Source organism: Branchiostoma lanceolatum, chromosome 16, assembly GCF_035083965.1.
Source record: "Branchiostoma lanceolatum isolate klBraLanc5 chromosome 16, klBraLanc5.hap2, whole genome shotgun sequence".
Lineage (NCBI taxonomy): Eukaryota > Metazoa > Chordata > Leptocardii > Amphioxiformes > Branchiostomatidae > Branchiostoma > Branchiostoma lanceolatum.
In genome coordinates, this window is record NC_089737.1 from 13,923,915 (window position 1) to 13,936,580 (window position 12,666).

The 12,666-nt window shown below is 38.7% G+C and overlaps 1 protein-coding gene across 1 annotated transcript; it reads left to right on the forward strand.

The window, feature by feature from the left end:
- The first annotated feature begins 222 nt into the window (after window positions 1–222).
- Window positions 223–7,669, forward strand: LOC136421984 (C-Jun-amino-terminal kinase-interacting protein 1-like). Its single transcript, XM_066409584.1, has 13 exons — window positions 223–341; window positions 1,194–1,315; window positions 1,723–1,868; window positions 2,493–2,598; window positions 3,031–3,267; window positions 3,695–3,818; window positions 4,440–4,597; window positions 5,080–5,186; window positions 5,458–5,562; window positions 5,942–6,001; window positions 6,165–6,232; window positions 6,797–6,895; window positions 7,330–7,669. Exons 1-13 carry the CDS (start codon window positions 244–246, stop codon window positions 7,400–7,402), a joined length of 1,503 nt encoding a protein of 500 aa, XP_066265681.1. The 5' UTR covers window positions 223–243; the 3' UTR covers window positions 7,403–7,669.
- Window positions 7,670–12,666: the final 4,997 nt, after the last annotated feature.

A 12,666-nucleotide genomic window follows, 5' to 3' on the forward strand; every position in this document is an offset into this window, starting at 1 on the left:
ATGCGTTCTAGCTCTTGGGAGTCAACCATTTTCTTCAGAAATATAGGGGAGCAAAGTTTCCACCCATAAATAATAAATACATTTTTTTCATTACATTTTCAAGCAAAACGTCTCAAAGTCACTCTTTATGTTACTTTATCGAAGTTTATTTGTTATTTGAGTCATGATGTTTGAATATTTTGATGTTCTAGAATAACTTTTTACCAGATTGTCTAAGTCCGAGTGGTTCGTTCCAATAAATGAATGATGGAGGAAAGAAGAAGAGACACAGACTTCTCCAGAGAAATATTACAGCCAGTAAAATCAACTACGGATCCTTCCAGAACGAAAAATTTATACAGGTAAGCCCTCTCTTTAAACTTAAGACACGCATATACAGTTAAACAAGCTCGAATTGTTGCCCAAACGACGAATGTCGTCATGGCCTAATTTTTTTTTCGGAAATGTTTTTTGACCCCTCCCCCTCACCTAAATATTCAACGTTTGTTGGGCATAGCGAAAGTTTGTGAAAGTTTTCGAAATACTTTAAAGAAAACACAGGCGTAAAGACAGAGCTGGGAAGAAGGGAATCATTGTGTAAGTCCCTCGAAAAATCGATCAATTCGATCATATCAATTGTTACTTATGACCTGCAAATATATTTTATAACTGGTCCGTTAAACGTGTCAGCTGCAACAAGTTATAAATTAAAATTATTTTTCGACCAGGCACTGACCGAAACATCATAGCTTTAGTTTTAATATGCACTTATCACTTAAAATCATTCTTTTAAAGTTTTATTTTTGCAATGGGACTAGCTTCTTCAGAAGCAGAAAAATATGCCAGATTGTGATTTATAAATGTTTACTCAGGATTAATGATTAGCTTAGCTCATTGTTAAGCTTTAACGATACAAGGACTGGAGAGTAAAGCCTATTTAAGAGTTTGGACTTGACCCTTTATTAAAGAGGTCTAGGTGTTTTCTAGAGACGTTGGAATGTTAGAAAACATTGAGTCAACGGCCCCTGTAAACTAAATAGTAAATAATTGTCTGCTCGTTCAACATTCTCTATTGTTTCTAACATTTTTCCTTCAATATAACCTGTGCTTACCATTATAGGACATGATATTAGGTCCTGGTACTTACAAACTGTTTCATTTTTTTGTTTGTTTCAACCTCTTAAGCTTCATGTTGAAATGTACTTTTCCCATAGATTGTCAGGTAAAGTGAGTCTAGATGAATCTGCTGCAGAGTTCTCCAGTCTGGACAGCTGGGAGTCAGACATGCCCAGTCAGCTGGTACAGAGGACAAGCTTCTCCAACATATCATTTAAAGGTATGATAAAGAACCTGACTTCAACCTGTACACATGTTATTCCAGATCAGCACCACAAAGGTTTAAAACATCCACTTTCTCAACATTCTTACTATCATAGTGTCAAACTCCAGGACAGAGGCACCTGGCGGTCTGCCATTAATCCTGAAGAAAGTAAAGCGAAAGCACACCTAACCCTCTTATAACCTTCTTGCCCTCATAAGACTGGGATGATCAACAATTTGAACAGAATGAACTATTTGAATACTGAATTACTGAATACTGTGATCTTTGAGCAAGTAAGTCTGTGACCATATTAGCGCCATTGAGGCTCCTAGTATAGGAAGGGTCCCAGTCCGTAATGATGCCACTATGGTGGGCCTTCTCGCTCGTAACTTAATTTTACATTTCAATTTTAAATACTGTAGGAGATGACAAGACCACAGATGAGATTGGAGCCCAGATGAGTCAGATAGACGAAGGTCACATCCAGCTGGACATCCAGGACTTCCCCAACACACAGGGGCAGGACGGGAGACACAGTCTGAAGGCATTCGCTGAGACAAGACAAGAGGTACTGGTGTTAGCAGTATAGAAACTGAAGGAAACTCAGATATTGTATATCGTTGAAGAGGTTCATCAGTCACGTATAATAACAGTTACAAGAATATTCCTCAAACAGTGACTTAAAAAGGTAGCGAAATACGCACCTCCAAATTTTCGACGTCTTCTGTACGTCTTGTTCACGGAGTGACCTAGTCTCGCGAGAACACAAGACTAGGCCGAGACTTGTGAAGATCGTCCTGCCTCCCCCGCCTCCTTTACGTATTTCGCTACCTTTTTCACTGTTTGAGGAATATTCTTGTAACAGATATTGTATACTGTACTATTTAACATTGGATGGTAAGAGCCAGAGTCAGAAGTTATAATCATTCCTACACACTTTTTCTGTTTCTTTAGCCCTTGGGCCACAAAGGGCCAGTGTGTTCAACTTCCATACTCTTTGTCATAAATACTAAGCAGAGAAAACAGTTCCATTTTATAAACTCTTTGGTATGACCAGAGTGGTTTATCCATTATTTGAAAACATCTGAGTTGATTTAAGATACAAGCCTTGTTGTGAAAATATATATTTATACAAGTATGTATGTATTTCACTTCTACTTATGCCTGGTTGTTCTGCTTGTAAACTTTGAAGGTGCAAGAACTTCGTCAGCTCCCTGTCAGGAAAAGAAGCAGCCATGGGTCCAGACGGGGACGGAAGCTGCCAGAAGTTCCAACAACACGCAGACGGTCTCCCGCAAGTAAGAATTCAGCAAAGTGATACATCATTTACTAATTAAAAAATAAGTTTATTTATTTGTTTCTGTCTTTTAAACCAGGGTGGCTCACTCAGTGTCTAGTTACTACTTTTCAGTGAGGCCCAAGTAAGACATCTACCACAACTTTTTGCTAGCTGTGTTCAAACTTCAGAGTGTTCTCCCCTCTAAACACCTCAAGTTTTAAGTCAATACCTCAATCCGAAGTAAACTTCTGAATATCTAAGTATCTAATTAATGTCAGGCCAGAGTGACTTTTCTTCAAAATATAGAACAGTTGCTAAATCCACCTTTACCAACTCGCTCAAGGTTTCCCCTTTGTGTCTACCAAGTTTCAGTGCTATACAAGATTTTATGATTACTTTTTTAGGTGAAAACTAATTGAACGATTTGAAACTGTCAAATGTTTCTTCCCAGCCGTACCTCCCATGGTGGTAGGCAGTTTGCCAGAGTCAGAAACGGAGACAGACTCGACGACTGGTAGCAGGCTCTTAGACGAGGCTCAGATCCCCAGTACAGCCTTTAGCAGCACTAGCCTGGAATCCAAGCCGTTCCTGAGGCCACAGAACCCGTTCCTAGAAGATGCAGCCTCTCCTGTGGGCAGTCCTGGTGAAGAGTCAGAGGAGGAGGTGGATCCAATCCTGATGGTGGGAGGTGTGTCAACAAGGCTAATGTAATAGATATTGTCACCTTTGAAAAAGGAACCATACTTTTGTCTAGAACAAGATACAGGTATAGTAATTTTTCCTCCCTTGCTGGGAGATATTTGGTATGAAGACGAGTAAGGAATTGTCTATGGCATGCTAATATGACATTGATAAATTCATTGTTTTCAGAGCAAAACTGACTGTCCAACAGCAGTATGTCACTTGTGAATTGTAGAATTTGCATGTAGCATGTTGTAAATTTTGTACCATCAGGTTAAAGGTGACAAAAAGATCAATGGACATACTTACAAGTTACATTTTGTACAGTTTGTTATCTACCTCTTGCTATTAAGTCTATGCAACTGAACCGTGTGATGGGAGATGGTAGTTTGAAGTACCTTTTTGTTGAAAATTTATGTCTGTTGTTGTTCCAGCCTACACAGAAGGAAACAGCACATTTTATGACTCAGAGGAGCCGGATCCTGCAGTACCCAGTATTGTCGTAAGGGGGAAGAAACGGGAACAGACTCACAGGGCGCTCTACCGCTTCATTCCAAGGTACAAATACTTAATGCCCTTTCTGTGTCTGTATAGCCATTTATTACTGCCCTTTGGCATAACACACCAGCTTCTCTATTCGTATATCCAGTATATTATATTTTACTGCACCGTATGATACACTAGCTTCTGTATATATGGTATAACTGCCCTTCGGTGTAACACACCAGCTTCTGTATTTGTCTAAGCTGGTATAACTGCCCTTTGGCTTAACACACCAGCTTCTGTATCTGTATCTGTATAGCTGGTATAACTGCCCTTTGGCTAATTAACACACCAGCTTCTGTATCTGTATCTGTATAGCTGGTATAACTGCCCTTTGGCTAATTAACACACCAGCTTCTGTATCTGTATCTGTATAGCTGGTATAACTGCCCTTTGGCTTAACACACCAGCTTCTACATATCTGTATTAGTGTATAGCTGGTATACCGCCCTTTGGTGTAACACACCAGCTTCTGTATCTGTATATCCAGTACAAAGTTTATTTATGCAAATTCTTTATGATTAAAAGCCTCAAGCTTATTTGTTGACTCAGGCTTATTTCTCAAAGAGATTACGACAAAGTTTTCTGCTTTTTTTATATTTTAAATTAATAATCATTATAATTTTCCCTATGTAGACACCAGGATGAGTTGGCGCTGAATGTTGCTGACCCGCTGTACGTGGAGAGAGAGGCTGAGGACCTGTGGTTCGAGGGGTGGAACATCCGCACCGAGAAGTACGGAGTCTTCCCCAGCGCGTACGCCTACGAGGTCGGAGCTGAGCAGGAGGAAATCGGTTAGTTATACGTCCTTGATTCTAAATGAGAAGAAAGTTCTAAGATAAAGCAGCTTGATGCATGTACTGAAATCCTTTGAGATGTGTATATTCTTAAATCGTTAGTCCAGAATAGGCAGCTTCACACCATGTTATCTACAATTGCTACTGTGAATAGTTTCATTGTGTTTGTAAATCACTGGATAGCAAATTTCTTTGCACACAACCAATGATTTACTTGCCTATATTTTGATGGTCTGTCACCCTCCCTAATAGGGCAATATTGACTGGTTCTACTTTGCACTGCAGCTAGCAGCAGCTATAGGGGTCACTAGAATTGGTACTGATCATGAGAGTTGAAAAAGACAAACCCATTATTAGCTATATGAACGTAATGTTTTTTGTTTTTTTATTTAGTACACCTAATTTTGTTTCTGTTTTGATGGAAATACATGTTGCCTATATGCCATACTTTATAAATTGTATGTTTGTTTTGTTCGCAGGTTTCAGTGGGAAGGTGCATGTAGACAGATACACCCTGAAGTTCCTGGGTTCAGTAGAAGTACCGTATCACAAGGGCAACGATGTGCTGTGTCAGGCTATGGAGAAGGTCAGAGGTTAAAATTGTATCAGCAAGCATTTGTCCAATAGATTCATCAGTTAAAGAAGTTTTCTTTTTAGACCTCTTACACATTGTTAGTGTCAGGTAATGTCATTAATAGTATTTCGTATTGACAAGATGTACATGTAATGTACATTCATTTTTTGTACCTTCAAATTTGTAAGTCTCTTACTACTGCATTTATCTCTTACTATCTTAAAAGTTCTGTGTTTCTTCATGTTTAAAATGCCATTGTCTGAAGTAATGTTTGCGTCTTCAGGTAGTGAAGGCCCGCAGGATGACGTTACACACCAAACCACCTCAGGTGTGCGCCGTGGACATCAGTGATAAAGGGGTCAAGATGGTGGAGAACTCCAATGGGCAGGTAAAGGTTTTGCTGTCGTTGTGTGAGTCAGAACATTGTCATATCAGTCCCATATTGAAACCAGAGACATTATGTTAAACACTTTTTAAAGATAACCAAGAAGCCCTGAGCTGGCTGCAGTACTGGCAGGATAAGATGCATGTACGATGATAAACACTTTTTTTGAAAAGGGCCGTACACAGAACTCAATCAATCCCTTATATTATGCATCTATTTACCAATTCAAAGCACAGAGCTTGACAATGTGATCGTTACTGGATGTTTTATTGCATATCCATGTATCATGATATACATAAATATGTTCATAGTTTTACATCTCTCATCTTTGATGCATGTTTGGAAGACAATTCAAACCATAATGATTGTATGATTGTTTCAGAGGAAGGAGTCTGTGAAGTGGGGGAAGCTGTTTGGTGGCAGTAAAAAACCTGCAAACAATGTGAGCATGAATACTATGATAAATCATAACATTTCCCAGGAAATTGAAAGATGTTAAAAGTTGATTTTAGTCTTGATTTCAAAATACCGGTAAGTTGTATCTTCCCTTGAAAACTGTCAGCATTGAACATTGGAGGCTGGTTATTAATCATTTGTTTTTACAGGAAAGACAGAACTACTTCTTTGCCTTGAAGAATATATCCTTCGGTGGTTATCACCCCAAGAACAACAGGTAATCATGATGTAGAACTTAGAAGACTTCAACTAAAAGTAATTATGACATGAGAGAATTTGGGAAGGGTTAAACATTTTAATAAGAGTCACAGGTGAGTGTGAAATATTTTCCTGGCCAATACAGATGCACATTGACTAGTCTAGGATTAGTTATTCTTTTGCTTTGCTTGTCCCTTTACCTAAAATACAGTACATGTATCCGCCATGAACATTAATCCGCTGGGTTTCATAAATCCACCACTTTAAAAAACAATGGGTTTGAGAGATCTCTATTGCAGCACGCCCCAGGTATGCACAGTTAAGATGTACAGGAGTGCATTATACTGGGGGACGGTGTTGGGTTGGAGATCTGTTTGGACGTATCATTTCAGGGTGGCGGAATGATGTACCCTGGTGGAATTATGTAGTTGTTAACTGTCCATTACAGTGTAGATTAAGTATGATTGTATTTGTAGATGTATGTATCATGGTGGATTGCTCTTGAGTGTTTGTGAGGTATTTTGCATACCATGTTCCCCCACAAGCACAGTGATGTATGAAATGTCTCTCCTCTGTTGCACAGATATTTTGGGTTCATCACTAAACATCCAGCGGAGCGCAGGTTCGCCTGCCATGTTCTGGTGTCGGAGGAGTCCACACGGCCGGTAGCAGAGGCACTCGGGTTTGTAGTGTTCTCTTTATTAAATCACTGCGTAGAACGGATGTTCTGATTCAGTACCATAGAACGCTGCTATAAGGCCCATAGTCAAACCTGTCTTTTGCTTTGCCAACACCTACCCACATACCAAATATCATAAAGATCCATCTTTAACTTCTTAAGCTATTATGTTTTTCACATACATACATTTGTACATAGTCATACAAACATACAAGGCACTCAGGTTTGTAACTTCAGTATTCTTATGCCTTTCAAACCGTAGATACCAGGTAGAAACTAGTATTTCTCACTTACTCACTCACTCACTATCCAGTGAAATCATGAAATCAAAATTTAAAGTCCTGTTTTTTATTTCCATTTAGGCAGTCGATACAATACAATACAATATATTTTTGAGATATTTCTTAGCTTATTTGAGACATTTATTTTTTCAACAGGAGAGCGTTCAGAAAGTTCTATGCTGAATACATGGACTACACCCACCCTACAGAGGACATATATATGGAGTAAAAAGTCTGAAAGTTTGTGTTTTACAAAATAACTGTGTCTAAGCAAATATCCATGCTGCAATGTACATCTATGTAGTACGTAGTTAGTTTTCATTGTGGATTGTTTTTTAAATGAAGTATCAATGACTTGGGGTTCCTGATTGGTCAAAAATGGACCATCGCTGATTAGTTTTCATTCTGGATTGTTTTAGAATAAAGTATCAATGATGTGGGGTTCCTGATTAGTCAAGAATGGACCAATCACAGAGCACCTTTTTCTCATTACCATAAATGTCCACTTGTGCTAAAGATATGTGCATCATCGTGGAAGATATGTTAAGCAACAAAATATTGTCCAATATTATCATATGGTAGTAATTTTAAATGTTTATCGAACCAGGTTTTGTCCCGTAACTTTTTACCATGTTTTTACAAGTTGTTTTAATGGTCTTGTACTTTAAGCCAATCACATGCCTTTTGATGTGTACTTTTAAATGAAAACAATCATTGTGCAGATCTAGCTTACAAAAGAATAAGCCAGGTTGTCAAGATAATCTTTCAAATGAGAAAACAACCCTATCTTTAGACATTGTAAAAAACCTGAGTAGTAATGATGTGGACCAAAGATAGCTTTATTATGTTGTAAAGCAACAAAGCAAAAGTGAACAGTATTATCATAATTGTGATAAGAATGTGTGACTTATATAGCTAGCATCTTGAGCTGAAAGCAAACTAACGTCCATTGCAATCATAATGAAGTCATGTGTGTGTAATATAGCAGTTCTTGCTTCTTTCAGTTTGCCAAAGGAATATTGCAATATATTTGTGCCAAACAAAACAATTATTTTTGATGCATAACAGAACTATATTATCAGTAGGTACAAGATACTTGTAAAGCCAAGTAAGAAGCATTGCAATTCATATGCAGATGTACAATCAGCTATACAAAATTTCTTCTCAGTTACCTTATGCTTTATTGACAATCAGTACAGCAAGAATGTTTTTAGATGACATTTTGTGCGATATTATTCAAAGGTAATGCTAATTAGCGATATTTAGAAGCAATGATATGTTATAATTTTGATACAATATACATTTTCAATCTTCCATAAATACTTTGCAAAATTTGCCAGAATATTGATGAAATTGTAAGTTTTATTTTTTCATACTTTTGTACATCTGAGCATCTACATGTATGCTGCTGGCTAAACTGTATGGAGGGAACTGCCATGATAATCAACTGTGAAATTAAGCTGTGATATTGGCATATATTATACATTCAATTTGTCTGAGTACTTTTTTAAGGTAGGTAATGCAAAGGTAGTCCCATAGCCTTTTTGAGGCCGTAGGGGCAGTGGGTTGTTATCCACTGTGTCTAGAGCACGGTGTTGTCAGGTGGAGCCCATCCCTCACCTTCCATCGCCTTTTTTCCTCTCCAACCGAAGTCAGGTACCAATTTTACACCTGGGCGAAGTGCCTTTTCCATGGGCACAATATCCAGCCTACTTGTTGGATAACGGGGCAGTCACTAAAACGTCACACTCCTTTCCTATTTCTGTTAAAGATTACTAAGTTGAACACGTAATCACCTGCTCTGACGTCCGGACATGGAGACGGTAATCTAAAATGTTGGACAATGGGGAAGTCACCAAAACGTCACTATACCCCCTTCCTATTTCTAGTCTGTTAAAGATTACTACACTGAATAGATTACGTAATCACCTGCTCTGACGTCCGGTCTCGGAGACGGCAATCTACAAATGTCCACACAGCTGTGGCCGCACACATGCTTCAACATGACCACCCCCAACACGACCTCGCCCCTCTCCAGATCTACAGCTACTGGACGTTCACTTAGGGCCCTGTCACGCTTAATTGTGCGTATTTTCAAGTGCGCATGAGTTCCGCATTAACATATTTTGGGTTTAAGTAAATTTTTCGGGGAGGAAGATGTTTTCTACTTTGACCCACCGTTGAGCAGTATAGTTGTCAAACCAAATAAATTACTTCTTCGGCTGCAAACTTAATCTAAACCAAAAACATATTGATACGCAACTCATGCGGGCTTGTATATACGCACAAGTGTGACAGGGGCTTTAGAAAGAAGTACACCATCTCCATCCCCCCAGCAAGAACAAAAAGACTACTCTCTCATTCACCAGTCGATCAGACTGTAGAATCCGGTAGCAATCAATGATTTGCGCATAACACTCCATAAAGCCCCTGTCACACTTGTGCGCATATACATGTACAAGCCAGCATGAGTTGCGTGTTGATATGTTTTTGCCTTTAGATTAAGTTTACAGCCGAAGAAGTAATTTACTTGGTTTTATAGCTAGACTGCTCAACGGTGGGTCAAAGTAGAAAACATCTTCCTCCCCGAAAAATTTACTTAAACCCAAAAAATGTTAATGCGGAACTCATGCGCACTTGAATATACGCACAAGCGTGACAGGTCCCTAACATCATTTGTAAATATAAACGCCATCCAGGCTACCATTTGTGTGTCTGCAAGTTTGGTATCTTAATAAAGAATTGAATTGAATGCTCATTCCTGTACTGCCACTCCTAACGTTACACGTACATGTCAATATGGAGCATATGGAAGCAAGCGACACAAAGTGGCAATTATTCCTTGAATGAAGCTGTTCAGTTCGCACAAACTTCAGCGGATGGCAACTGCACATAAATTCATGGCTCACATGTAGTTCGCGGCCTATAACGGCGATTTTGCAACCCGACGAAATTACTGTGCTAGACGTTCTAAGACAGCTTCCGATGTCGTCAGATTGCCGTCGGCCACCTTTTAGCGGCGTCGGGGCTTTAAACATCGTCGGGTCGTATAACTGCGTCGGGTCTTAAAATACGTCGGAACTTTAAACAAGCGAACAATAAAGATGTAGCAAAAGAGCCTTTGAAATATTGCACACCCTCTGGGCAGGTTCTAAGATATTTCCGTAATGAAACGTCTATCCAATACTACTCTAGGCTCGAATAAAGTTCTAAACGGGAACTATACGCGGCTACAAGCGTCTTTTCTGAAGATGTGGCGTGAGTGTGTAAGGTTGGCTTGAGGTTGTCCTTACTATTTACCAACAATACTACTCTAGTATCATATCTCATTAGCAAAAAGTCGATGAGCAGAGTTGTTTTCTTTATTTTGTACGTGTCTCGGACACATTGGCGGCCACTCAGACCTTCCAGTAGATCTGACCGTGCCCGGGACATCATCAGCCTGTGATGACGCCTGGAGCCAAGACGGTACAAGGCGCCGTTACAGCACCGTGACCCGCAAGTTCGCTCACTTCCTCAAATTCCTCGTACGTGAGGTAGCCCCCTCCCTCCCTGCACTCCTCCGGAAGCCCTCTAACTTGTCTCCTTTGGAGAAAGACGCTTGCCTCCTTTTGCGGCAAGAACATCGCCTGGTTGTCCTGAGACAAAAAAGTAAAACAAAACAAATATTGAAACATTCTGTAAAGACCAGGGTGATGAGTTTCATTCTAGGAAATTACGACGTTGTGCCAAACTGGCCAATAGATTAATATCAAGAACATATTGCATTAACAGTTGAAAGTTTATTGCAAGCTCTTACCCGTTGGCTAATTGCAAATACATTTAACATGAAAAGAACGGACAGACAGTGAACAATATACTGTAGTATTCGACAACTAGTTTAACTACTGACACTAAATTCTAACTTTATATTGGGTTCGACTTCTTTTTCCGAGATGTGGAAAAAAATTAAAACAATATAAGGTAAAACCTTAACAGTAATCAACATGATTAACAGTGTAAGTTGACGAATTCTACCGTGTCAACTGTGTCAGTGCCGTACAAATGTCAATAACATGCGACAAAACAAACCTGCACACAGAGCATAAAGACAAAAAATGCCAGAAAAGCCACTGCGAATTTCATCTTGTGTTAGCCTGGTCGTCAACAGTCACTCTTCAAAGCCGATTGCGTTGTCAGAAGCTGAAGCTGTTGCTGCCCTGGCCGAGTTATTTTTTTGTGGTGGAATCATGCAAGCCCTCGGTTTTTATGTAAGGAGAAATAAGGCTTATCTTATGCCAACAATATGTCAGCATCCTGTCCGTTCTGAGCCTTGATTGGTGTCGCTAAGGCCATGCTCTAAATGCCAAGGACATCATATAGGATGTCCTTGGTAAAACATGCCACGGAATACAAATACAATACCTGCTGGGAGTGACTCTATGTTTAGCTTAATATAACAAATGGTATCGGAACTACTTTGTAGGAACATTGCACATATAGGTCCGGACCTGTACCCTAAAACAATTACAGGTTTAAGTGCTAGGTTCACATGTCTAAAGACCACCATGCCAAACGACCTGGCAGAGAATCTAAAAATGCTCAATATCATGGTAATTTCAAATGGTAAGGTTTTGTCCAGTAACTTTTAAAGGCGTTTTAATGGTTCTAAGTCATGTTGGTAATATTCTACAAAATTTTGTAATGTACTGGCAGAGACTTTAGGCCAATCTCAAGTATCTTAAAAAATTAATATTGATGTTGCATCTATATAGTGTTTTATCATGTGACCAAAACATTTGGTGCCTTTTCTACTTGTACACACATTGACATGGATGAACCATAGTTAATAACAATTGCATTCCTTTGTGTACTTTTAAAAGTGGACAATTAGTGCAAATTTAGCTTTCAGACATGAGCTATGGTGTTGTCATTTTTTTCAAAGAAATAAGCAATCCTAGCTTTAGACATTGTAGAAACTGAGTAGTAATAATGTGGACCAATGGTAGCTTTGTTATGTAGTAAAGCAACGAAACAGTATTATCATCATTGTGATAAAAATATGACTTGCAGAGCTAGCATCTTGAGCTGAAAGCACACTATTAAGTTCAAATAGCAATCATAATGAAGTAATGTGTGTGTAGTATACAGTTCTTGCTACTTTTATTTTGCCAAAGAAATATTGCAATATATTTGTGAAAATAATTTTATTTTTTTCAGATTACAGAAGTACTAAATTTAGATTATATCAACATTAGAATCGTAATTGAGTACTTGAAAAGCCAAGTCAAAGATATTGCAGTTCATGTACAGACATACATGCTGCATGTTAACAGTAACATATTTCTTCTCAGTTATAGTTCAACTTATACTTTCCTGACAATCAGTAGTTTGAAAATTTAGAAAACAACATTTTGTGTAATACTTTAATTCAAATATAACACTAAATATTAGTGATATTTAAAAGTCAAGCCAAGTCAAGTAAAGTCAGTGCCTTTATTTTTCTTCGAAGTA